This window comes from Chionomys nivalis, chromosome 3, assembly GCF_950005125.1.
Source record: "Chionomys nivalis chromosome 3, mChiNiv1.1, whole genome shotgun sequence".
Classification (NCBI taxonomy): Eukaryota; Metazoa; Chordata; class Mammalia; order Rodentia; family Cricetidae; genus Chionomys; species Chionomys nivalis.
The window spans coordinates 123,912,085-123,939,168 of record NC_080088.1 but is presented as its reverse complement, the minus strand read 5'-3'; the positions used below and the strand labels follow the sequence as shown (position 1 = coordinate 123,939,168).

General features: G+C 50.0%; 1 protein-coding gene across 1 annotated transcript in view; it reads right to left on the bottom strand.

Moving 5' to 3' along the window:
• Positions 1 to 26,724, bottom strand: part of LOC130871431 (RIMS-binding protein 2-like) — an 81,012-nt gene extending 54,288 nt beyond the window's left edge. Inside the window, 13 exon segments of the mRNA XM_057764766.1 lie at positions 9 to 143; positions 3,207 to 3,249; positions 3,251 to 3,475; positions 4,215 to 4,225; positions 4,876 to 5,028; positions 5,105 to 5,143; positions 6,759 to 6,858; positions 8,806 to 8,892; positions 10,533 to 10,662; positions 14,729 to 14,823; positions 19,906 to 19,956; positions 26,078 to 26,182; positions 26,677 to 26,724. Of these exon segments, the coding sequence (XP_057620749.1) occupies positions 9 to 143; positions 3,207 to 3,249; positions 3,251 to 3,475; positions 4,215 to 4,225; positions 4,876 to 5,028; positions 5,105 to 5,143; positions 6,759 to 6,858; positions 8,806 to 8,892; positions 10,533 to 10,662; positions 14,729 to 14,823; positions 19,906 to 19,956; positions 26,078 to 26,182; positions 26,677 to 26,724 (1,222 nt within the window).
• Positions 26,725 to 27,084: the final 360 nt, after the last annotated feature.

Here is a 27,084-nt window from a genome sequence, read left to right as displayed (position 1 = left end):
ACTCACCTCGGACTCAAATCTGCATCTTGGGCTGCTGGATCGTAACAGGAAGGAGGGCTTCACACACGGAGGCTCCAGCTTGTCCCCAGACAACAGGATATAGTCCCCAATCACAGAGTAGTGTCCAGTGGGACCCTCGTGACCTGGCCAGGACCCAGGAGTGGATGGGGGAAGGAGACAGGCCATCAGCACAGCATGCTAGCTACTTGCCTTCCCTGAGCTTTCCTCTCTCTGGTGTCTGTGTGAGGACCACCCATGTCCTAGACTCCTCAGACTGGTTCACTGCAGCTCTGGATTGGATCATCATGGGTAGCATATAGGCTGACTGTATTGAAGGCATGGCAGTCATATGTAATAGACAGCACAGGATGGCTGTACTGAGGGCTTGGTGGTGATGTGTGATAGGAGACACAGCAAGGCCCAATTGGAGAGGGTGAGTGCATACTGAACTGGGGGTCTTTCCCTTCTGTTGGCTTGAAATTGGTAGGCTGTGAGGCCCAGTAGTCCCTCGGCCTTTCTGACTTGGATAGGAAAGAACATGCAAGAACAGAGTCTGCCCATAGAGCTGGGCACTGTAATATGGAGAGGCAGAGTCTGGACTTTCTGTGACATCACCAAAGGTACCTGAGTGGAGCTGTACCTAAAGCTACACTCTAGCTCTTCCCCTCTTGGGTGGCAATGACCTCCCTGTTCATACCGGTTTACATTGAAGTCTGTTGTCACTTTGACAAAAAAGAAAAGAAAAGAAAAAAGGAAAAGAAAAAAAGAAAAAGAAAAGAAAATTGTTCAATTACCAAGTTTCTGGCTAGAAATTATTTGATAGGAGGCTTCTCAGTACCAAAGCAGGTCCCTGAACACTATCCTCACAGTTACTGAGTTACTGTGTTACTGAGGCCAGACCTGCAGCACACTGACCCAGGATGGCCTGATCTAAACCCCAAAGCCACATTCTTTTACATCAGGATCCAAATATGAATTAGGACAGGGCCTTTCCTGGCACCCTCTGCTGCCTTCAGGTCCACATGTCTCTTGCCCGGGGCATCCAGCCGCTTCCTGAACTGCCCCATCAAGAGGTCATCTCATTGAGGGACAGGAGACCAAGACTAAGTCAGGAAATAAAAAAGTGGCTAAAACTAATGCAATTAGTGACCTATCAAACACATTAAATAAAGAGGAAAACCCTGCTGCCTCTTCCAGTGTGGAAGAACCCGGAGTGCCTTATTCAAAAGAAAATAATAATAGTCTAAATAATCAGGATAATAAAATAAACAGCAGAAGATATAGACCACACTTTCCAGTCACACGTGGACTCTGCTGATGCCAGAGTCTAGAAGCAGAGAGGAGGAAGTGGTGGCCAGCTGGGCAAGGGAGTGGGAAGGTGTAGAAGCATTAGCGGCGAGGTCCTGGGCTCCAAGGGGAATAGGTTTAGGCCCTGGGATTCAATGCTGCATCTAGAGTGAGTGCATCATGCTATGTTGCTCCCATGCACAGCTAGGAAGCTTATGCCCTGGGTCCCATCACATGAGCACATCTCTAAGGGACTATAGGTTGGTAAGCCAACAAGTTTAAATAGAGCTATTTAGAAGAGCAGGGGACGATTACAAGAAGTTATGCCACAGAAGAAAACGCAATATATAACTACCTACATTTAACCCTTACGGGCTGGGAGCCTCATAAGCCCCTCCCACAGCAGTCATGAAATATCTACAAATCCTCAGGGGGGGGGAGGTTTCATGAGCCCGTTCTTGACAGGAAGTTAATGGACCAGTCCTGTGCAACTCTCCTGTAGACAATCATAGCTGCTGAAAGTACACGAGGGCACCAGTCGCTTCATGCCTGAGAAAAGTGGTGCATACCTGTGGCTGGTGCCAAACTCTTGTATTCCTTCTGAGTCAGAACTGGAGACAAGCCGTTAGAGGTGTGTGTGTAACCAGCACCCTCCCCCAAAGAAACCTTCAGTTCTGCCTCAGGTGGCCTCCTAGGATTTTGTCATGCTGAGAGGGTGATCTGTGTGACTCCCTTGCAGCTAGGATGCAAAATGGGAAGCTTCGCGTTCTCTGGGGAGAACAGAAACTGTCTTGTACCTTTCATAGCTTGAATACATTTCCCATTGGCCACTCTTCTAGAACCCAACCATCCCTTCTAGAACAGCCCCAGCTTCTTTTTTCACCACACCATCTATCTGAGAGCATCTGTCTGGGCCAAAGGCCACCTTGAAGCTTATCTGATCTCTTGCATCAGAACAGGGCTTCCTACACAACTCTGCCATCACAACCTTGATGTTAAGACATCACAACCTTGACACCCAGACACCCGGATGCACTCTGCTCAGTAAACAACCAGAAGGTTGGGGACAGTCCCATGCCCTCAATCTCGTTTCTCATAGCAACAGCCACTGATGTTGTCTGTCAGTTTCTGTGATCTAGAGCTAGAAGAAAAAATGTAATAGCTGAGGAGCTGGGGGCGGGGGAAGAACTCCAGTGATGATGACACAGAGAGATGAGCATCGCCTCGTTTTTATAATTAAAAAAATCAGGAGCATTTCTCTATTTTGATAAGAACCAGGAGAGACTGGAAACTGTCTTAATAAAGTTACAAAAGGAAGTCTGGCATTAGGATCCCTATTTGGTCCCCTAATTACAACAAATCAACAACTTGAGGGTTTGTTTTTTGATTTAAAGACAGGATCTTGCACTCTAGCCAAGGCTGTTCTGGAAGTATCTGCAATTCTCTGGCATCAGTTCCTCAAACGCTGGCTTACAGGTATGAGCCTACAATCTAGATGGAGAGGGGCTACATAAGAATTGAGTTCCATCCCCAACATCCATGCAGAAAGCTAGACAGGGCAGCACATCCATAATCCCAGGGCTGGGACCATGGAGACAAGCAAAGCCCTGGATCTCACTCACCAGCCATCCTAGGTTAATCTGCACATCCCAGGTCAATGGAAGACCCCGTCTCAAAAGCAAGGTGGATGGTTCCTGAGGAACACCACCAAAGACTGACCTCCACATGCATGCACTTAGACATGCATGTGCACCTGTACCCACACAAGCATGCTCCCCCCCACCACTAGCATATCCAAGCCACTCTATGAACGGATAAGGACACAGCAGCCTGGGCTGTCCTTAGTCCTGCTGTGGTAGTTCTTTATACTCTCCACCACAGGCCCCCTTCCCCAGCTGTTGCAAACATCTGCCACTTACCTTTGCGTATGGAAGTGGCTAGTCCATTCATGTACTGTGGGAAAAGGCTTGCCAGGGGCCAAGGGGACATCCAGCAAGGCCACTGAGCTGCTGCCCAGCAGGTCAAAACTCCCAGTGTGTTGCCAGAACTTCTCCAGGTCCCGGGACAAAAGGTTAAACTGCTCACTCTGCACACAGCATTTCTCTTCCAGCTCTCGGACCTGTTCTCTTCGTCTGTTCTGTTCGTCTTCTTCTCTTCTTAGTCTTCTTCGTCTTTGTCTTCTTCGTCGCTACTCGAGGGAAAGGAGGATGCAAGACACAACAAAACTCGGCGCGCGAGGTTTATTGTGGCTTGCAGGAGAGAAGGGGAAAAAGAGAGAGAACAGACGGCGTTTCAGCCTTTTTAAAGGGTCCCCCACGTGCATGCGTCAAGCGCCACGTTCTGCGCCTGCGCAGCCTTTGCGTGGAACGCTAGGGGCTCCTGGGAAATGTAGTTCCCCAGGCGAGCCACGCTCAGGGGCCTTCTGGGGAATAACAGGACCTTGGACTGTACAGCAGAGGCGGGACAGTGGTCAGAGAGGTAATCAGTGGCGCAGATATGCACCGCGGCACATGTGGCTTTTGCGTGCACATGCTGTGTGCTTGTGTATGGCAGGGGCTGCTTCCACCTCCACAGAACAGCAGTGTCTGGTAGCCCAGCCTCACAGGCAGCCTGGCTGCTGGCCACCATGGGGAACAACAGGTGCCAAGAAATCTTGCCATCGCTCAGCTCCCAGCCAAGCATGGATTGTTCCAGGTTCTGCGTGCAGCCTGGGCACTTTGTGGTTGGCACGCCTCCTTGATATTTGGAGCGTGAGGCTGAAACAGCACTGACTAGGGAACAGCCCAGCTGCCACCCCATCATGCAATGCCATTTCAATGGGTGCCCATCCCATGGGTCTGCAGACCCCCAAAGAACATGGCTTGCAGCAACACCAGGGAATTTCTACTTGGTATTGGGTGAGAAATACCACCGTCATTGGCCAATACCACCATGACACCTAGGGAAAGACAAGGATCTCCCAGAGAAATGAATGGAAGAGAAGAGTAGTCAGCAAGCTCCCTCCTGGAGCAGGACAGGTGGGGAAGGTTGTCCCTGAATGCCGTGGGACTCTACTAGAATGTCAGCATCATGAGGTGAGGGTTGAATCTTTGTGCTTCCTGCTGCTCCCCAAAAACTTGAACCTGACCTAACTAAGTACCTAGCTGGTGTTCAATAAAGTCTTGTTTTATTACAGGCATGTGGGAATGTAGGGAAAAAATGGCTGTGAGTCCGTCTGTTGCCTGGCTTGATCAGGGCTCAGGAGTGTGGACAGTCCTCCTCTTCCACCTTCCATCCTCTTTAACCTCCTCTGCCTCTTCCCTTCTCTCTCTCTCTCTCTCTCTCTCTCTCCATCTCTTTTCATCCCTTCTCCCTCTCGACATCTCCTCCCTCCTCTTCCAGAGCTTCACCTCTCTCCTTTACCTCCTCCTCCTCCTCCTCTTCCACCTCCTCCCATCCTCCTCCACCTCTTTTTCTTTGTTGGGGGTTGGGTACCAGAGACCACTTTAAGTTCTGAACACTCAGCCACCACATTGAGACCCACATTAGAAACAAAACATGATATACAGTAGGCATTCAATAAAGACAGCACATGCCTACCTTGCTCACCTGCTGGGCTCCGACTGGCATCTCCAGCACCCCCACCGTGACCATGCTCCCAGCCCTCAGAGTCCCGGGCAGTTGTACTCATTCGTGCCTCAGAGGACCTGCGCATGGGAGGCCCATGGCTTCCTCGTCCAGGAGCACAGGGGAGATCGGGGCCTGCAAGAAAAGGGATGGCTTAAAACAGAGAGAGGGAAGTGATAGGGTGAGATGGAAGACATTTGACAGAACTCACCTGGCTTCTGACCTGGGGCCCTCCTTTCTTCCACGTCACCTGAAAAAAGAGAGAGAGAGAAATGACGCAGAGAGCTAGTTTTCTGGTGTCTGTAGAGTTCTCACCTCAGAGATACACAAGGGGATCAGTCTGTTACTGAAAAAAGTTTTGAAGCATTAAATAAGTTTTCCCTCCAACCTCTTCCCTGAGCTTCTTCCTAGTGTCACATTTCCTTATTGTAAGAGGAGACAAAAGCACAGACCAACAAAACAATGCCATTTCTTCTGCCTAGACAGGCAGGTCTGTCCAACCTTTGACACCACAACATAGCGTTGTTAATTGTGAATCCATGGTCAAGCACCACACAGCCACATTACCAAAAAAAGACTAAAAATTCTGCTTCTGTTCTAAATAAATTTGCAGTTCTGTTTGAGCTGCGTGTGACCTGTGGACTGTGGGTTGGACACTCTGAGAGAGAGGGAAGGGTGATCAGGAGGAAAGGTAGTTGGTAGGAAGCATGCTCCTCAGGGACACAGTGGCTATTGACAACTTGGTGATTCTACAAGAAGTAGAAATGGCTCATGACACTCCGTAGAGAAAACCTTTGGCACCGGGCTCCATGACTCTGAGAAGTTGTCCTATGAGAGATCAGGTCAGGCACTTAGATTTGAGCCCTGTATCTCTAGCTCTCTTTTGAGAAATGATGCCCCAACATTGTTGCTCCAGTTGATCTTACCATCCAGTGTTAATTGAGATTATTATAAGGGCTTCGTCTGGCCAGTCTAAGTGGTACTGTCCAATGAAAGTGTAATTTTATGGAGTCATTTTTCTTCCTGTTTGCCTCTCTCTCTTTTAATGAACACTTTAATTATTAATAACTATACTCAGATAACAGCCATGATATTAATAGTGCTGGTAATTTCCCTTTGCTAATTTCATTTCTACTCATCTTTCACTTTTAATTAGTCCAGTTGCAGAATTGTTTACAGTCAATAGAAGAAACAAAAGTGAAAATCAGGCATGGTATAGCACACCTATAATGCCAGCACTTGAGAGGTAGAGGCAGGAGATTAAGGTTCAAGGTCACCAAATCCTCAGATAAAAAGGGAGTTCCAGAATATCCTAGGCTACATAAGATTCTGCCCAAGAAGAATAAAAAGAGAGAGGAGAGGGAGGAGGGAACAGAGAGAAGGAGGAGAGGGAGAAGAGTTAGGAGGGAGGAGAAAAAGAAGAAAAAAATGGAGATGGAAGAGGAAGGAAGGAACACAAGAAAACCAGGAAAGCCTTTTTAGCAGGTCCAAGTTCCACAGGTTCCGTGGTATATTCAGGTGAGTGGGATACTCTCCCAATTACTAATTTTAATTTCTTATTTTGTGCTTTTCATTTCCCATAAAGGAAGACAGCAAAGTACTTGACAAGCTGGCTTTTCTAGAAAGTTCCCTGTGCTACTCTCCCAAAAACAGGTTCATGGAAAACAACTTAGGGACTAAGAAGTCCTAGACTAGAGACCAGAAGTTGATTGGCAAAAAGAACTTTTCTAGGACACCTTCAGGTAGACCAGTAAGCAGGGACCTGTCCAAGGTTCTGGAAGGGGTTGGTTTTGTCCTACCTTGAGCTGGAGTTCGGGCTGTGTGCCTGGATTCAAGTGTAGGCTGTTCTGGGGCAGCAAGCTCACCAGCAGCCTGCTGGGGCTTGGTCTTCTTTATAGGCATGGGCTGTGGAAGAACCTGTTTGGGAAAACCCTTGAAGAACCATGCTCCTGAGCGCTTCCAGACCTGGGAAGGAAAGAAGGCAGGTGTGGGAGACATGGCAGCCAACTGCCAGTTTTTATCTTTGTTCCCATAGCTCTTGGTCATGACAGTGGCCACATGCATTTGTTCCATGACCTGATGGTCATTTTATTGATAGAGAAAGTTGAATGTTTGCCATGTCAAGGATCAATCCAATAGCTCAACGTCAGAGAGGGAAAGATTGTGGGCTCAATGCCAATTCTCTCATCTTGTAACAAGTACATCTTGTACTTGATATAAGAACTACATAATAATATAAGCCCCAATACTTGGAGGCAGGAGAATCAGGAATTCAGGTTTGAGGTTAGCCTGGGCTACATGAGACCTTGCCTCAAAGGGACAAAATAAAACAAATGATCTAATCCCTGACAACTTCTTCAAGACCCCAAGTTTTTATCATGACTTCAGATTAGGCAAGATGATATAGGGACATCTGGAAGACTCCCAATTCCCATCTTGCTATTTGCTCTACAGGGTTACCCAGTGTGGCACATAATAATGGGACTTCCACAACTTTGGTTCTCTGGCTTGTGTGGTCCAAGGGAATACCAGAGGGGTGTGCAGATGTGGAAAGGGGAGTCATGGTATATATCCCCTTGGCTCTCTCCCTACTGCTGGGTGGTGATGACCTCCTTCAACTTTCTTCCTGGTTACTGTGCCATCCTTCCTCTTTTATTCAGACCAGGAAGTGAATTCAGAGCCCTGTCATCACTCATATTGGAGGGTCCCCTCCACTTTTGGTGTCCCCCCACTCTGCCATGAATAGAACCTTCATCAAACCTTCCCTGTGTGTCCTGCTGTCCTGAGGCTGAAGGGAGAGAATGTGGTCTTTAAATCAATCTCTCCAAGGTAAGAATCTGCAGCTGGGGATGACTGGTAAAGAAACTGGAATGACTGGGGATAAAGTCAAAATCACAAAGCAGGTGTGGGCAAGAGAAGGATTCTAGAAGAAAATGGACAGAGAAAAGGGAAGAAGGATGGGGGAGGCAGAGGTTGAGGTAGGAGTAAGAGAAGGAATCAAAAGTGAAGAGATAAAATATCATGGAGGAATGGAGAGGGTGAGGAGCAGAAAGCAGGGAGATGAGAAAGACAACAGGCACGGAGGGAGAAAAGATGAGGGGAGTTCTGTAGAGACGACTCAGTGGGTGGAGTACACACATGAGAACCTGACCTCAGATCTCTAGCACCCACATAAAATCTTGGCAGTGTGCACCTGTCACTTCAGTACTAAGGGGTCCCAGGAGCCCACTGGTCAACCAGTCTAGCTGGAGCCAAGAGCTCCAGGTTCAGTAAGAGACCTTGTCTCAAAATGCAGGGCAGAGACAATAGTGACAGACACTTGATGTTGACCTCGGATGCCACAAGTTCACACCTGGGCAAGCACACCATCACACACGTGTGTATACACTTATGTCACACAGAGAGAAAGAGAGAGAGATCTGGGGGAAGGGAGACTCAGAAAATGAGGGACTGGGATGGGAGGGGAAATTGAAGGGCAAAAAAAGAGGCAAAAGAAAGAGAGGAGGGGAAAAGGCCACTCTGGCACAGGAAGAGGCCTTGCCATTTCACCAGTACTCATTACTTTTGTTTTTAGACAGTCTGTTCAGGCTGGCCTCAGATCCACTATGCACTTGAAGATGACCTTGACTCCTGATCCTCCTGCCCCCAACTCTCCAGTTCTAAGATTGCAGGTGTGCACCACCATGCCCAATTCAAGCCATGTTGGAATTTTAATCTGGGTCTTGTGTGTTAGGCAAACACTATCTACTGAACCAAACCCCCAGCTTTAGGCTGGTTCCTTTCTTACCAAAATTTTAGGACACAAGAACCAGGCCAAGCCCCAAGCTTCCAAATGCCATGGCACCCTCTCCCACCCTCATCTTACCCATGCCACCCCCATCCTCACCTCCAGACACAAGCCTGGCCACTCACCTCCCTCTGCTCAAGGCAGATCTTACACAGCCATACCGGATGTGGGCGGTTGTTGGAGGTCTTCACCCCACACTTGGTGCAGACATTCTGTGGACAAAACAGGCAGAACGCACACAGGTGAGGCCTAAGCACATACAAGTGAGGCCAGAGCACACAGAAGTGAGACCAGAACACACGCAGGTGAGGACAGAGCACATGCAGGTGAGGCCAGAGCACATGCAGGTGAGGCAGGCTTTGGGCTGTAGGAGACTAGAGACAGGCAAGGAGGAAGTTGGGGAGCAAAGGAGTTCAAAATCTCTCGGGGCATAGAAAGAACTAGAACCCTTCCTCACTTCCTCCCAAGAGCAAGGCCAATTGGAATAGTTTCACTTTTAGCCTTGCTGCCAATGGCAAGAGCTGAATTCTTCCTCAAGTGTTGGAGGGGAGGTTTCTCAAAAAATTCATCCTGTGGGGTCTGGGTTCTCACCCAGCACATGGAGGAAGCCACTGGCATGATTTTGAAGAAAAGTCAGTGTATTCTTTCTGTTTATTGGCTTTTTTCCTTTCCCAGAAGACTTGAGACAATTGTAGCCGTTGTCTGAATAACAGCCAGACAACACAGGGATACTCTACTCTGGGATGAGCTTCCATTGTCTGAAAACAAACAGGAAAACCCATAAGTGCATAAAATTACCTATCAGGGTAACTGCTATCATGAATTATCTTTCAGACAAACTTTCCCCAATACTGTATTTGTTTTGTTTTGTTTTAGACATGTTTTTCTGTATTGCCCTGACTGTCCTAGAACCCACTCTGTAGAGCAGGCTGGCCTTGAACTCACAGAGATCCACCTGCCTCTGCCTCCTGAGTGCAGGTGGCCTGAGCCACGACACCCAGCTAGTTCAATACTGTACTCTATGAGCTGCTTCGATCACAGGGCTGGAGATGCCTAGTGGCATGATGGGTTTCTCTAGCTAGGTGGATCACCAAATTCCTTGAGTGGGGTAAGGTGGACCAAAGACAGTCATGTCTCTGTTCTGGAGAGGCTGGATACACCCATTTCTGGGGGTCATGACAAGAACTCAGGGAGGGGCTTCCCTGCTTGGACAAATGCTCTTAAAATCCAAAGAATCCAAGTTGGCTGGAGGGAGGTTTTCTAAGTCTTTCTTTTAAAAAATAAACCGTATATTTTTTACTAGTGCACACTTTTGAGTGTGTGTGGCCAGAGGAGAACTCTGTGGTGTTCTCATCTACATCACCAGGGTTCCAGGGTTGAACTCAGGTCACTTAGCTTGTACGACAGGTGCCTTTACCTGCTGAGCCATCTTGCCTGCCTTTGCTAAGTCTCCTGTAGCTTGATGCATGTTAAGGGAACAAACATGCATGTGTGGGTTCATGCATGTGCATGCACACACACACACACACACACAGAGAATGCTCTTCAGACCACACATCTAACTTACTAACTAACCCATAGTCAGGATCCTCATGCCCCAGACTTCTGAGTTCATTCTGCATAGACCTCAGCTCTAAGAGGACATAAAGACCTTCCATGGAAGGAACCAGAACCAAGCCGACCTTGGGAGACTGAGAATCTTGAGGGATTCACACCCTACAACTGTCCTTCAGAGGCCAAGCTCCATCCTTCAGACCCCAGGCCCCAGATCCACAGTCCAAATCAGTCCAGATCCCTCTTCCCCATGCAGGTGTTCAACAGGAAAGGAAGAAAGGAAGCGTGATACTGGTACCTTCTTACAGTCTTCACACATGACACAGGCAGATCCCAGCATGCCCAGCTGCTCTCCACACAGAATGCAGTGGTTCACACCATCCCCGGCCACATTTTTCCTCATGTTTTCCAGACGGTCCACCAGGCGCCTGGAGCAGAGACAGGGCAGTAAGGACCCCCAGGACCCAAGCAGAGGAGGACCCTCCATCTCTGATTCTACATTCTCGAGGATCTGACAGTGGCTGCGAAGCCTTCCCTGGAAAGGACTTCCAATGCCAGTACTTCCAGAACGTCTGAGCTCACTCCAAGTCCAGGCTCCTCAGTGGCCATCAGTGCTGATGGCTTCAGGTTCAGGCCTCTCTTAGCTCACACAGCCTCCTCCAGTGATCGGCAACCAGAGTTCTGAGCTGGTCTCAGGCATCTGGAACAAATGCTTTCAAACTAAGCATACTGCAAGCACCTGCCAAAATGTAGATTCTGAAACAGGGGTCTGAGGTGGATCTTTCTAGAAAACTCTGAAGTCATGCTGCTTAATGCTGCTGGCCCAGGTTCTGACCGGATAATAAAGCAATAGGTATAAACATCGAACCCGCAGCCCCGGAAGGTCTTCAGTCTCAAGTCCTCTCCCTGCTCTTTCCTCAGCTGGGTGAGATGGCTCACATCTATAACCCTAGCACCCGAGGAGTAGAGGCAGGAGGGTTGCTGTGAGCCCCAGGTCAGGTTGTGTTCCAAGGTTATGGAGTGAGAGCCTGTCTCAAACAAAATGAAAGCAATGTCAACAAACAAAACCAAAAGGCTTGTTGTCTTATTCTAGACATCGGGCCAGGGCACTGGAACTGGGTTTGCTCATATCTTTGTGGTGTGTAGCCCACAATAAACTGAGGTCAATAGAGCCCTTGGAAGGACCTGGGAATCAGAGCCTCCAGAGGGTTGCCTGGCAGCCCTGCCCACAGCCATCAAACATGGACTCTGTCTGAGGGCCCTCTGGCTCCTGAAAATCATTTTCTGGTGGTCTCCCCATGAGTCTCCACAAGGGAGGAGTGAGGAGCAGCCTATAGGCCATGGCGCCTCCACTGTGACCTAGGCTACACCTCACTAGCGAGGGGCGGCAGTGCAGAGCCCAGGCTCACACTCGTTCATCAGTCACCTCTCCCCATAAACTATCCCTATGGGCCCACAGAGGCAGTAACTGGTCCCAGAATGCCCCAGGTGGTGCTAGCCGCCCCTGAGGTGCACTTGCTGTGTGATGGGCCCCCGAGGTTAACACTTCATATGGGTTAACTGACCAAATCTTCCAAACTCCAGAACTCAGGATTCCCGCTATCTCTGGCTTAAGAAATTTTTACTTCGCATGGTGTGAAAGAGACTCAGTTTAAAACCATCCTGGGTGGGGACATGGCTCGGGTGGTAGAGCATTTGTCCAGCATTCACCAAGCCCTGGGTTCTAGTCCCATTCACACAAATCAGGAGTGGTGGCATACGCCTATAATCTCAGCACTTGGGAGGCAGAGACAGGACAACCAGAAGTTCAAGGTCATTCTTGGCTACGTACTGAGTTTGAGGCTAGTTTGGACTACATGAGGCCCTGTCTCAAAGAAAATATCTATTAAATAAATAGACAGAAACTGCCCGTAATCTTTATCTCCTGCTAGAAGATAAAAATTCCATGGTGTGGTCCTCTTTCATCACAGTGTGCAGCAGCAGTGGGCCTGGCTTCCTGAGAGCCCACAATCACGAGGGAAAGCTACCGCATTTGACTGTGCACCGGGTCGCTAACACTGGAAAGTCATATGCATTTCCGACTAAGGATGTTTGCAACGTACAATGAGTTTATCCTGCCACCACCCTGGCACACTGGAACGATCCTCTGTGCTCCTGTGCCCGTGTATTCAGTTCAGAGAACTGAAGCTAAGTTGTTTACGGGAGCCACTTAGCCAAAAGGCAGTGAGCGCTGAGATCAAGATTCAAGCAGTCTGTCCCAGGCCCTGTCCCTTCCTGCCACACACAGAGCAACATGCCAAGCAGTCCTGGGCTGGACTCTAGTGGAACCTCACCCTGACAGTCTTTCCCACACCAATGGCCTCTCAGTCATTGCCAAACCCTGGGCTGCACTAATGACCTCAACTGCTTCTGTACCCTGTGACAGGGCAGGGTAGTCACAACTGCAATTCAAGCATCTGGGAGGCCAAGGCAGGAGGATTATGAGCGTAAGGACAGCCTGGATACATAGAGCTTGCCTTGCAAGTATGAGAACCTGAATTTAATTTCAAAATCCAAGTTAAAAAAAAAGCTGGGTGTGGGGTGCTCACGAGTAAGCACAGTAGTGGCATGGGAGGCCCCCTGGGGCTCAGTGACCAGCAAGCCCAGCCTACAGTCTGGATAACAGAGTGGATAATCTCCTGGGAGAGAGTGAGGACAGCCACGGGCAGAAGAAGGGACAGGATGCACGGTGACATTCTTCTTGTCGTGACTTCCTCTTCCACTGCTCTGGCTGGAAAATTAACCCCCCCCCCCGCACCTCAGTCCCTGCTCACTGTCTCTGACAGACAGCTGATAGAAGCAACTCAGCAGGAGGGGCCTTCACTTGGCTCACAGTTTCAGAGGGTCTCCGTCCATCATGGTGGAAAGAAGGGAGAGTTATTTAATCCACACAGAGGGAGCATGCGGAAGAGGCAGAGTACACCTGGGACCAGGGGTGGGATAATCTCCAAAGGTTGGTCCCTAGTGACCTTCTTCCTCCAGCAAAGCCCTATCTAGGGAAGTTCCACTGTCACCCCCAAAGAGCTCCCCTATCTGGGGGGCAAATATTCAACACAGGAGCCTGGCCAAGGGAGTGGTTCAGATTTAAGGGATAGGATGTACCTATCATGGGGTCCCATGGTACAGAGAGGGTAAGAGGTTCACAAAGGTCACACAGCTACGGCCAATCTAATCTGCAACGTGCTTCACTGGAGAGCATTTTAAAGGAGTTTCCTGCTTTTCTTGGACAATAAGAACATCGTTTGCCCCCACTTGCAAGCCCGCATTGTAACTGCCCTGCCAGAATGCCTGATTCTTCCATCATGCTTGAAGGCCTGCTAGCCCATATGTTTAAGGCAGGTCTCCTGAGCATACATTAGAGGTTGCCCAAGTCCTACAGACTGAATGAAGGTTATGTCCTGATGCCCCCAGCCCTTGTCACAGCAGTTAGGAGGAGGATATGAGGTGGCAGGTGGACCTTTCTTCTCCCAGGTCTCAGGAATGAGCAAGGCATCTCATATCCACCCGTATGGACACTCACTCGGCCCCAAATGTGCTGTGTGACTCTACTAGAATGTCAGCATCATGAGGTGAGCGTTGAATCTTTGTGCTTCCTGCTGCTCCCCAAAAACTTGAACCTGACCTAACTAAGTACCTAGCTGGTGTTCAATAAAGTCTTGTTTTATTACAGGCATGTGGGAATGTAGGGAAAAATGGCTGTGAGTCCATCTGTTGCCTGGCTTGATCAGGGCTCAGGAGTGTGGACAGTCCTCCTCTTCCACCTTCCATCCTCTTTAACCTCCTCTGCCTCTTCTACCTCCTCCTCTGTCTCTTCCCTTCTCTCTCTCTCTCTCTCTCTCTCTCTCTCTCTCTCTCTCCCTTTATCTCTTTTCATCCCTTCTCCCTCTCGACATCTCCTCCCTCCTCTTCCAGAGCTTCACCTCTCTCCTTTACCTCCTCCTCTTCCTCTTCCTCCTCCTCCCATCCTCCTCCTCCTCTTCTACTCCTTCCTCATACTATACTTCCTTCTCTTTCCCTCCTCTTTGCCCTCCCTCTCCCACCTCCTCCCCTTATCTCCCTCTCCCTCCTCTCCCTCTTCCTCATGCTATAAGCATTAACTATCTCAGCTCTTTCATCCAGAACAGAGTGCTATTTATGTCTGAGATCACGGGTTTCTAAAAATAACTGCAATGGATCCCAAGCCTATAATTAATTTCTTCAATACATTAAAAAAAATCAGCAGGGTTCCCTTTTTTAAAAGCTGAATGAGGTTGGCTGAGACAGCCGTCACCTCAAAGGAAGGTGAGGGACCAAACCTCTCGGCTCTGCCACACAGGTGGGCTGTGGAGAACATAGGGAGATTCATGAGCGAGGACAGGTGTGACCCTAAGAGCAAAATCCATGTATGGGATGGCAACAACAGGATCCTGGGGCCCTAGCAGCCCCGATCATCCTTAAGGCATCCAAGTAGCCTACATGATGAGTGGGGTCACCAGAGGGAGGAGCATCAAAGGCCCTGATGAGGGGAAAGCCATCAGACCACCCGAGTCATCAAACAGGGCCATGAGTACCTGCAGAGGCCAGTGAGGCCCCTGGGATGAGCAGGAAACAACATTTGAATAATCCTACCTCTGAAAAGCATCCCTTGAGCATCATGCACAACTACCAGACCTAACTGAGGAGAGGCAGAAGGACTCTCCATCCACACCACACAGTGTCAACACTACGCATCAGGGAACAGGTCAGTGCTTGTCAGTGTTCAGCTTGGGGGAAGGCGTGAGTATTCAAGGGCAACATGAGGCTGTGTCCTCAGTGGCAGAAGACTCCATACATCTGGTTGTGGCTATGCAAGTCCAAAACTATTACTGGGCGTTACACAGATATGACAATCTATGACCTCCTACATGTACAACTGATTCCCTAAACAAAAATGAGGGGAGGTCAGTGAGCACCGACTGGGGTGCTGCAACCAAGGAGCATGACCAGCTCGGACAACCTAGCCTGGCCTACCTCTCCAGATCCATGTCCTGCCTGGCCCCTGGAGGCCACCAGCAGCCAGACCAGAGGTCCCAGAGTCAAGTGGACTAGTTTGTATACCAGGATTATAGCCATATGAACGTTTTTCTAAGTATGAGAAATAGGAAAAGATGACATTGGTTAATGCAATTGAAAGCAAATGAACGTGGGGCTGGAAAGATGGCTCTGCGGTTCAGAACACTGGCCGCTCTTCCAGAGGACCCAGGCTCCATTCCCAGTACCTGCATGGAAACTCACAACTGTTTGATACTCGAGTTCCAGTCAGTCCAACACCCTCTTCTGGCCTCTGCGGGCGTGGGACACACATGGTGCACAAACGTACGGGCAAAATACCCATAGACATAAAATTAAATATTAAAGTTTTGAAACATAGAGTTGGCTCACATAGCTGAGCACTGTCCCATAGGTGAAAAAAAAAGAAACAGAACGATGAAAGCCTGCTGTCCTCGAGCTGGTGGCCAAGGCTGGGGTTTTTAATATTCTTGTCTAGACAATGCTCCAGGGACCCAGCCGCCTGGGGATAGGCTGGACTTGAAGCTTCAGTAAGCATACATGGAGCTGATGGTGGAGACATGCACGTTCAAGAGGCCTGGGTCTTCTTGCTGGACCAACTGAGGCATGAGGCCAATGTCCCCTGTTGGGCATGTGTCAGCAACTGTTTGTAAATTATGTCCACTAGGGGACGCTGCAGTGGGCCTAGCATTGGGGGTGACTCACAGTGAACTGAAAGGTAGGGGTAGAACGTGGTCCTCAAGGTTACTACAGAGAATCTGAGTGTGGGCCTGGGCCACCCCCTGACAAACACTGTCTTTCTTCCCAAACCCTTGGCTGGTCTCTCCTTGGACATCAGAGAAAACAGCTTCGGAAGACGGATGCCAACTCAGGCCTCAGCAGCCTCCAACAACAAGGAAGAAGAGCCCACAGAAGCCTCAAATGCCTAGATGCCCCATTTTCCCTTCCTCAGGAGCCCCTGTGCACATAGGCCTCAGCCTTCCCTGGCTGCAGCTGCTGCGTGTCTGGGCCACTCATAGGTTAGACACTCTGATAGCGTGAAGCCACCCACTTCCAGGACACTTCCAGCAACAGCAGTGCCCTCTTCTGTTCCTGGCTACTGCTTTGATTCTGTGGTGTTTATTTCGGTTTATCGGGAGCGCTGTGGAGTCTCCGTTGCATGGTGGGAACTTAGCCTGTGTGTGTTCACTTAGGCTCGTGGGCACATCCTCCCACTCTTCTCTGCTGGCTCAGCCTGAGCCTCTCAGAGAACAAGCACCTGCAGGCGGGGGATGGAGGGGTCTGTGCTGTGACCACACCGTGACTGTGGCAGATGGCAAAGCGTTCTATAATTGGAACAAGTGCAGCAGCTTATATAGGCAGGCGGAGCGTTCAAAAGCCAGAGGCAAATATCCGAAGACATGACTGCCGGCTTCCCTGCCGCCTCCACAGGAGTTTCTCTGACTTTCATTCTCCATGGTGTGGAGCTGCATGCTGGGCTTGTGCCCAAGCTAAGGTAGCTTTGAAGGTGAAGGACACTTCTCCAGTCTTTAGACAATGGGACACGCAGAAATCACCTGCAGAGTTACCCGCAAACACATGGAGTTCCACGCATCCATCATGGTTGCCATAGGAACAGATCTGTGTGGAAATAGCCCTGTCCCCAAGGCCCAGACCCCTTGCTCTTGTCCTGACATTGACTATAAAAACGGTGGTCTCCACCATACTTCTTCCTGGCTGAGACTTTTCTCAGTGGCACAGATGTCTACGGGCCTACTCTTGACTTCTATCAGGGACAAATGAGCAGACAGGCTAAGGGGCAGCATTCTCTAAAGCTCCCTTGTAGCTCAGCAAGGCAGCTGTTCCCATCTCACCTGCTGTGGGAAGAGGGATGCAACTGTGTGCTGGGGATTTTATCTTTTGCCCTTAGGGCCCCCCCGAGAATGAACTAAAAGATGCTCACTGTGTTTCTAATCAACTCCCAAAATTGGCATCTTCTTGGGTGTCTTGAGCAGCAGCCTCCCCATTCCATATGCTGCTAATGTACTCACTGGGAATTGCAAACATCTACATAGCTGGTGGGTATGCAGTGGGCTTTGAGGCTGCACACGTCCCAACTCAGTCACCTCTAGTGACTATACTGCTGAAGCCACAGGGATGCAGTATTTCTGCCTAAAGACAGTCACCCAGGTGGCATGTAGGGTGCTCCACACACTCCAAAGATATCCGCCCTTTGTAGGCGTCCTGACAACTAGTGTGTGCGATTTCGCCCCTCTGTCTCTCCACAGTGCTAGGGTGGGGGCTGTGCTGGGCTACAGGGAGCAGGGGTTCTCAGTTATAACATTTAAATGTGCATTGGTCAAGACTTCAAGTATCCCTCTTTCTCGTCAGGTAGCCTGATGCCTCCTCTGACACGTGACTTGGACTAGCTGAGTCCCATTCACATGGGACCCTGAAGGGCTGGATAAGATAGAGCTCTGTGTGTTTTCTGGACCTGGGGATCAACATGACGGTCAGTCTAAGGTCCCCTCTTGAGAACCCCCTCATCTAGCAGTGAGGAAAGCCACCCCTTTCTGACTTTAGTACCAGTCCTTGGTCTGAGCCAGGGATCACACCAAGGGAAGTTGGAAAGAACGAACAGAATAACCTGCCTCTGTGGAAGGAGCTTGCTGTTGGCTCTGGATGGATGGGATAGGAAGGCGAGCATACAGGGGTCTCATGGTGAATTCTGAGGACCCATAATGGAACTCGAGGCATAGTGCCAGGCCCTCCCATCCACACGCTAGTCTCAAAGAACATCAGTCCCTGCCTCTGAATTCAGAGCATTGGCAAGCAACAGGAAGACGTGTGCACAGGGCCAGCTCAGCACTCCAAGAAAGTATGTATTTCTCCGCCCACTCCTCAGCTGGCACCAGGATGAGAAACTCTGGTCCAGACTCGTATCAGGCACCTGTGAAAGTCAGACCCTCAAGGTGCTTTGTAAGAGGAAGAGCAGACCTAGGGCTTAGAGCTGCCCACACAGGGAAAGCACCACAGGGCACGTGCGTGGGTGGAAAAGCCACACTGAATACCTGCATGCATTCCAGAGTGTTCTGGGTGGAGAGCCAGACAAGACAATTACAGAAAAATGGCGTGAATGAAGTAGACAGTGCCCAGTACAGTCCATGGCAGAACGGCCTTCCCCAGCTTTTGAATGAAGGCATGTTGTGCTGTGGGTGTTAACAGAGCTCAAAGCATGGGCTATCCAGCAATGCTGTAACAGGTTGCAGTGACAGCTCAGGAGCAGATGGAAGCCACACAGGCAACCAAGTCTATAAGCTTTGGGGCAACTGAAGGAAGGGACTCATTTCTAGCTAGGGAAGTCCAACTGAACTGTTCTCATCTGGAGGAAACATGTTCCATTTTCCCAGGAGGTGTACTTTTTCTGTCATGTAACACACACACACACACACACATATCCCTCCTGATAGTAACTAATAGGAACTTTCCAAAGATCAATGTTAATACAAGGGTGAGTGGCCATGGAACCTTCCCTGTGGGAGGAATAGATTCCGGAGGGAGATGCAAGAGGAGCACACACTCTGTGTTCAGTAGTAGCTACTCCCCCAGGGAAGGGGACATCTTGCAATTGCCTGGAAAGCTCCCCTTCCCTGGCAGCAGGCAGCCTGGGGAGCCACACAGTCAGTTCAGTTCACCACCATTCCATTGACTAACTGGTTGCTATGCATGAGGAATGAATGGCAAAGGCTCCTAAGGCTGCCAAGAGCTCAACTGCCTTCTATGTGCCTATCGTTCTCTAAGAAGACTGACCGATGTAGGACCAAAGCCACAGACCAGAAGTGGTCACTTCCAGTGTGCCAGCCCAGATGATGGGACCCGGTGGCTGTTTTGCTTCCAGACCCTCAGGACCACTGAGGAAGGTCTGCACATGACTGAGATGGCCATTCCCACGGGAGCAATGATACCAGAAATAGCTGGTACGGCACTAACCACTTTGCTCCTAGACCAGTATTCCTCAACCCGTGGGTCTTGGCCCATGTCAGATATCCTGCACATCAGATATTTACATTGTGATTCATGGCAGTAGCAAAATGACAGTTATGGAGTAGTAATAAAATAACTTGATGGCTGGGGGTCAGCACGATGTGAGGAACTGTATTAGAGGGTCGCAGCATTGGGAAGGTTGACAACCACTGTCCCAGACCCTCCCTTCTCTGATCCTGCAAAGGTCTCCCCATCAGGACCACAAAGCTTCAGCAATGTCCCCTATGCCATCCCTCAAAGGATGGAGCTCCCCGAATAACCCAATACCATTCCTAGAAGAAACTCCTCCCCCTCCCCTTCCTCACTTCCCTTTGAGAGCATCTAGCCAAAGGGCACAGACTACTGAGACACACAGCTCTGACCCTGGCTGTGTGATTGAAGAAAAGTTGACCCACCTCTCTGTACTGGTTCCTCAGTGGTAAGGCTAGAAACGGTAACGGTGCCCAGCGGAGAGCAGACTTGTGAGGACAATGTGAGTGAGGGGTGCCATGGCCACGTCTAGTTTCTAACATCCAGCGGATACCATTTATTTTCTGGCAACCCTGTAGTCCTCCCAACCCCACCCACCCACCTGTGCTTACCTCTAACAGCTGCACAGCACCTTCATGCTCCTTCTTAGCTTCAACCTGAGCCTGTTCGTGATGGAGAAAGGAAAAAGTGTTTAGGAAGGAGGGGAGGGACACGGATCAAAAGCTGCATGACCAGAGGATGCCCGTGGCCCCCAATTTCCTAGCGCAAGGGTGGAGTCTGCAGGTCTTCCCCTGAGCTGGGCCACGTGTGAGGATTCAGCTGGTTCTGATGATCTCCAGGCAGTCAGGCAGAGAAGGGATGGACTCCTAAGAATGGCAGCTGGACCGAGAACTGGCCCCTCCCCTTGCTCATCTCTGCAAGGGGTGAACTAGCCAGGGCAATGATGGAGAGAGCTCACCCTGGTGGTGAGGATGGGGGAGAGCTGCCTGGATGACCAACCCTACCCAGAACCAGGGTAGTCGGTCCACCTCATCTATGATCTGCTGGAGCACATGAAGGTACCTGTCCTGCAGGATCTCCACAATACAAGACAACAACAGGATATCCAAGAGGAGTCCCAGTGAGGGCCCAGCATCAATAGTGTAGCAGAAACCAGAGGTCTTGAACCAGACCAATGACTCTTTGCAATGAACAGTTGCAAGTAAAGATAAGTGGATAAAAGGGTTTACTGTGTGACTCACTGTGTCACACTACAGCTTCCATGATGAGATTGAGTTTTCCTTCCTTTTCTTTTAAATTTTATTTTGGGGAAGCAGGTTGCACGGGCAGAGGATAGATATGAAGGGACAGGAAAATGAATGAGATGGAGACGCATGATGTGAAAGACACAAAGAATAAATAAAGAGAAAGTTTGAAAAAAGAATGGTAGTTGGAGATGGGTGTGGTGGCACGTGCCTTTAGTCCCAGCTTTGGGGAGGCAGCGGCAGGTGGATCTCTATAGGTCTGAGACTAGCCTGGTCTGCAGAGTGAGTTCCAGGACAGCTAGGGCTACACAGAGATGGCTCTGGCCCTGCAGCTGAGAAGGAACCATGTGGGTTTGAATCAGAGCAGTGGGGTCTCCATGCTAACCCTGAGGAACATTGTCTTCTCATCCATCCTTCTGCCTGGGAAATGCAACACTGTCTAGCTGAAGGGCCAGGTCCTCCTCAGATCACCCTCACCCAAAGGAGGTGCCATGGTGCATGGAGTCCCACATCCCCAACCTGCGGCAGGGGCCTGCCCCCTTCCCACAGTTAAAGCCACACCACACGGAGGAAGACACGTCACACGTTTTACTGAAGAAATTTTGCATTAGAGCCCCTGTCTGGCTAAGGGCAGTTTACACAGAAAATTTAAGGGCAACCTCATTGTTTACTGTCCCCGCTGCTCCTGAGGTCCCAGCATAGTGACAGTTCATGTCATATTTGCCTTCACAGCCTCATCACCTGAGAAGAGAGTCTGAATTTATACTCCTGAAGGATGAGATTAAATACAATCCCAGATTCTCGCCTTCATGTCCACAGGGACTAATTCCTGCCGGGAGCCTCTACTGGAGGATGCTGGGAGAATAGGAGGGCCCTTTTCTTTGGGACTTGAGATGAGAAGTTGGAACAACTGTGGCCATCTTACCATGAGGGGAAAAGGTAGAGTGCTGTGGGCCTCCACATTGAAGCCAAAGATGAAGCTTTCTCAGGGGAAGACAGAGAGAAATGAATTATAATAGCATTTGGGATTCATGTGTGCCTAAGGTAGCTGGTTAAGGCCCTGGACCTGACTACACCCGAAGTCACACTGTGGTGATATAGGCAGACAACCTTTCTGGGATAAGTGCCATCACCCACTGGTAAGAATTGATGCTCACACCAAAAGTAAATAATCTGAGGCTCAAGGGGTCTGCGGTTGCATCATGGGATGGAATAAAGAGACAGCTCAGGCCCCTGCCTCGCCAGGCTGTATGTCCAAGTTGGGCTCATCTGTGTCTCCAAGCACTTTTCAGCTTCATTTATTGTTTTATTGTGAGATGAGATTTCATGTAGCCCAAGCTGGCCTTGAACTCACCATGTAGCCAAAGACAAACTTGTGATCTTCCTCCTTCCATCTCCCATGTGCTGGGGTGACAGGCATATGTTGTCACAACAAATGTCTTCCATACCGAGGGTTGACCCCAGGGCCTCATGCATGCTAGACAAGGGCTGTAGCAACTAGGCTGCACCCCCAATGCCCCCTACTCTTCAGCCTGCGAATTCACTTGTTTCTGGGCACTCCAGTCTCCTGCCTCATCACCTGCTCTAATTAAGCAGCCACGTGCCCATCTGGGCTCACACTGGGGTTTCCATTTGGGGAGAGTATCAGCCTGGACTTTGCACTTTCGCGGGTGAGAAGTGAGCATTACCTCATCTCCTCCACTGTGAGACTGCGTGTGGGCTGGGCCGAGGCAAGAGATCAGCTCCGTGGCGATGACTCAAAGGAGAACAAGCCCAAGATTTCCGTAAATCTCATTCAGCACGCATCTCATTCTCGCAGATTCCCGACGAGGGTATAAGAGCTCGGCGAGCCGCTAGAACTAGCCCTGCTAATCACACGGTTATTGAATTCGGCTCATGCATTGACACTTGAAATTGTTCCTTTCACAACAAAACAGCAACAATGACAGAAGAAATAACAAAATGGAGCCGGAGGGGCTAAAGGAACAGCCGGGGAACAGAGAGGTTTTATAAATATCTGTCATCGAGTCAAAGACAGTTTTCAACTGTCAGGGTTTAATCAACAAAGCACTCAGATAGGCCAGCCCGAGAGGCAGGGCCAACTTGGCAGTGGTGACTCCATCTATGCCTCTGGAGGCTGATCAGGAGTTCATTTTCATAGGCTACTTCCAAGCTGGGCCATTTGGGCGATTGGAATAGATTGTTAAATTTAACACTCCATGTTGGCAGCTCCAGAGTCTTGGGGAAAAAAATCTTAGCGGTAACTCAAGCAAGGCTCATTTTGGGGCCACTGCCAACATGGAGGTGGGGGGGGGAGGATGTGTGACCTTCGTGGAGACAGGATGCCTGCAGACGGAAAAGCACGGAGGAAGAATTATGGCTCCCATGGATGCCTACAGCGCTCTCCGGAACAGAAGGGACCTATCACCAGCAGGGGCAGTGGTCTAGGAAAGAGGGACAGGCCACAGCTGCAGTGATAGATTTGAGACAGACATGCACATAGGAGAGACGCGGGACACAGGCATAGGACACTTGGCCCGGGAGCCATCTTGTGCCAGGGTGACTGCTCTAAGCGTGGAACGGAACTAAGCAGAGTCATTGTTATTGCTGAGATTTAAGATAGTTTAAATGGGCGCCTTATAATATTGGGGCTGCAGGGCCTCGGACAGGAGCCTCGAGTTGACGTTCATCAGGGCTGAGATGTGGACAAGCACATGTCCACATCCCGGGGGCATGTCTAGGACAATGGAAGACTGGTTCCCAAAGCTCCAGGCACTTCTCTGTGGCAGAACACGTGCCTAGCCTCGACAAGGTCCTGGCTGCCATCCCTAGAAGCACAAATAATGGCAGGGCCCATGCTGTCCTGAGTCAATGTGTGGTGTTGGTCTGTGCATACCCCACTTTCCACATATAACAAAGCCTTGACTTCCATGGGAAGTGCAGAAATTAACAAAAAAGACGCCGTGCGGCACACTCTGGCTGGCTCTTCTGTACCTCACACTTCAGAAACACACCCAGGATTGAGAACGGTCACACTGAAGCCCACGGCCTCCTATGGGCAAACCTTTGTAGGGACAGTAGATTGTTGTGTTGTGGAACAAGGGCACAGGTGGCCTGAGACTCTGACTGTCTGCAGTCTCAGAAGTGGTGTTCTAGGAGCACAGAATGGCTCTGAAGAGGTTACCGTGGGATCAGGCTTACATCTCAGGAGCTCCAGCCCATCTGCAACCACAAGCTCCTTGGTTGTAGCTGTAGAGGAGGAGGGCTCCATAGCCCAGGTCTCAGGAGGACTGACCGCCATGGTCACAAGCCACTCCGCAGAGGCTACCGGGATGTGAGGGGCATGTGCAAGGGCAAGAACTGACTATCTCTATCTCACAGAGGCACTGCGATGAGGGCCGCATAGGAACAGCATCGTATCTGTCCTCTGTGTCAACCTGGATCCCCAGCTCCGGAGCTCACCCAGTGATCGCTGTGAGTACCCGCTACAGGTTGACCTGTCCTGAAACCCTGATGTTTTGGTTGGGAGCGAACTCACAGAACATGACAGTTACACAATATGCAATAGCTTGGGACCCTGAGAGGTTTGATTACCTTCAAGGTGTTAGCCAACATGGGGTCTGATAGTTTTGACATGTACTTGTTCATTAACCTCCATCCCGAGATGAGAACACCTCCGGCTCCCAGGACATCATTATCTCCCTTGTTGAACTGCTCAGTGTCTAGCAAAAGTGCCAACACTGTGAGGAAGGTGGGGACAGCATGGGCAGTGCTCAGACTGTGCCCAGAAAAGACCAAATGGACCATGAACTTGGGGAAGATTTCACTGTCTCATCCCACTTCCCCTTCCACTGCCATCCCTGCTACTCTTTTATTCGAGCCATTGTCTCTCAGACATTACAGAACTGGCGTTTGATTTTATCCAGTTTCTCTTCCTCTGTCCTCACAGATGAAGAAGCATCCGTATGTCCAAAATAAAGAGCATAATGAAGGGACAAAAGGTTCAAGGGAAATTGGACTGCAGAAGAAAAGCTGAGCAGGCAGGTGGGGCTGGCTCCTTTTCTAATCAGATAGACACTCAGTCAATATGACCCCAGGCTCCCAGAGAGCCATCTGTGGAGGAGCCATATCCTGTCACCCTTATTAGATATTATTTGTATTTCTGCAGACTCTTTATCTGTCTCAGATGGACCCAGCAGGGGGATGCAGCTTCCAAGTTGTAATGAATAGCATCTCGCTTCTCCCAGCCCTGGGGAGGAAGAATAATATCCTGACACAATATTGGTTCTCACTATTCTGGCCAACTTGTTATGACAGGCAGTGTGGTTGTGACAGTCCCCACGAACAGCAGTTTAATGAGATCTATACCTAATACAAGGTCTCGGATATTGACTAGAAAAGGGGGCTTCAAAATTCAGCTACCTGTTGCCTCTGATTGGGAAAAGCAGACAGATTTTTATCACCGCCCAGTTGGGTTGAGCAACTGAACATCTCTGTAAGATCAAAGACCCATGACGATCATCAGACAGGCATGGGGCCACACAGAAGTTACAAGAATCACCCACTACGCATCCTGGTCAGCACTGAGCCAGGGACACTCAGCTTCAAGCAAGAGAAGAGAGAGATGATAGCCAGTCAGTCTCTGGTCTCCATATTCTAATTCTTCAGTGCCCCTCCCGCCCAGCCCCTGTTCTTGCAATAGGAATCTTCCTACCTAGGAAAGAGACAGGCCAGCAAAGCAAGCTTGGGCTGAGGTAGGGGTCGGCTTCCTCAGCACCACCCATCACAGTGTGGTGGAAGACACACCTGACTCTAGACCTGCTCCTTCCTTGCTCATCAGGAAGGCTCTGTCCTGTTTTCTCTTGACTTCCTCATCCCCTCCCCAGACTCTTGCCATAAATAAACCTAGGTTTACCATTTAATAACACATGTAATAATACCACTTAATAACAACAGTAGCGATGAACTCAAATCCTTCCATCCAGTGATATCATAACAGGCCATGATGGGAATGTGCTGAACTCACACAGACATAGCCTAGGTTCCCATCCCTCCACCATATGCCATAGCATTGGCCTGGCCTGTGCCTTTCCCTGGGAAAGGATTTTAATCCCAGGCCAGGGTGAAGTCAGTGAGCAACCTGCTTCTCCAACACTTAAGCAAGACACGCCCCTGGCAGGAACTGGAACTGTCTGCATGCTTTTCCTGCCACAGCCTGGCATCGGGTGGGACAGCTTTGCATGGTTTGTGTGTGACAAGACAGAGCCTAGAGTCAGCCTCAGGGAAACCAGGACTTGAGGTGAAATGAAGGCCACAAAAGGGCTCTGTAGTCCCCAAGACTCAGCCTGGTGCACAGTTACAAAAACCTCCCCAGGCCCAACAGACATACACACACATATACATAATATACATACACATGCCTTACCCTCTCAGGCCCAGCTCACACACACCCCACCCTTCCAGCCAAGCACACACATACATATACATACACACACACACACACACACACACCATTCTCTCTGTGCATTCCTGGGCTCACCCGCTGCAGAAACTGGATCTCCTGCTGCTTGGCATTGAGGATGGCCAGGGCTTGCTCATGCTCCAGCTCCAGCTGTTGCTGCCGTTCAGCAGCCTCTCGCATATGCTGTGGGGACAGGGAAGCCCCTGAGCACCTGCTGCTCACCACCATGCACGTACAGCAGGCTTCCTCAGGAGCGGCACGACACACCCGCCTCCTCTCCCAGGCTTCTTCCTTGGGAGGCAGAGAGATTGGGAAACCCTGGTCCCCAGGCACCCTCCCCTGCTTTGGCTGTCTATATTCACAGCACAGGAGATCTGGCAAAGCTGAGGCTCAGGCAGAGGGAACCTCCTCTTCCCCCAGCGTGGCGTGGGAAGGCGTTCGCTCCTCTTCCTCTGCTTCAGCTCAGGTATCTTGCAAACACCAGACAAGGCTCATATCTGCTCCTGCCCAGCCTGTATCGCTTCCAGCTTCTTACCTACATCAAAATCACATGGCCCTCCACAAACACTGGAGGAGAATGCTGTAACTCTCCTTTCGTGACCATGGGGAAACTGAGGCATGGTCTCACACAACAGGTAAAGTGCACATGTATCATGGAGCAACACCAGAGTCCATACCTTCCACAGAACCTCAGAGTCCCAATTTAGCCCTACCGCTAGCTCCATCCTTCGGTATGTCCCCCAGAGACGGTCCCAATGCATGAGGTAGTTTCTCATTTGCCTGGGAACCACCCATCCATCTTCATGAGAAAGACAAGTTCAAGCCCTCAGAACTCAGGGGCTGATGCTCACCTTTGACCTCTGATCATCACCAGTCCACCCACCCCAGAATCCCAGCCATGACTATCAATAAGAATGTCAGAGGCTGCAGAACCCAAGCACTGTCACTTTGCCCAACCTCCAGCCTGACTGCACCAGTACATGCTTGAAAATGAACCTCCTGTGTGAGATGCTTCCCAGCCTGGAGGTTGCTGGCAACAAAACATTCACATTTAATTTTTACTTCCTTCTTTAGTTTTTATATTA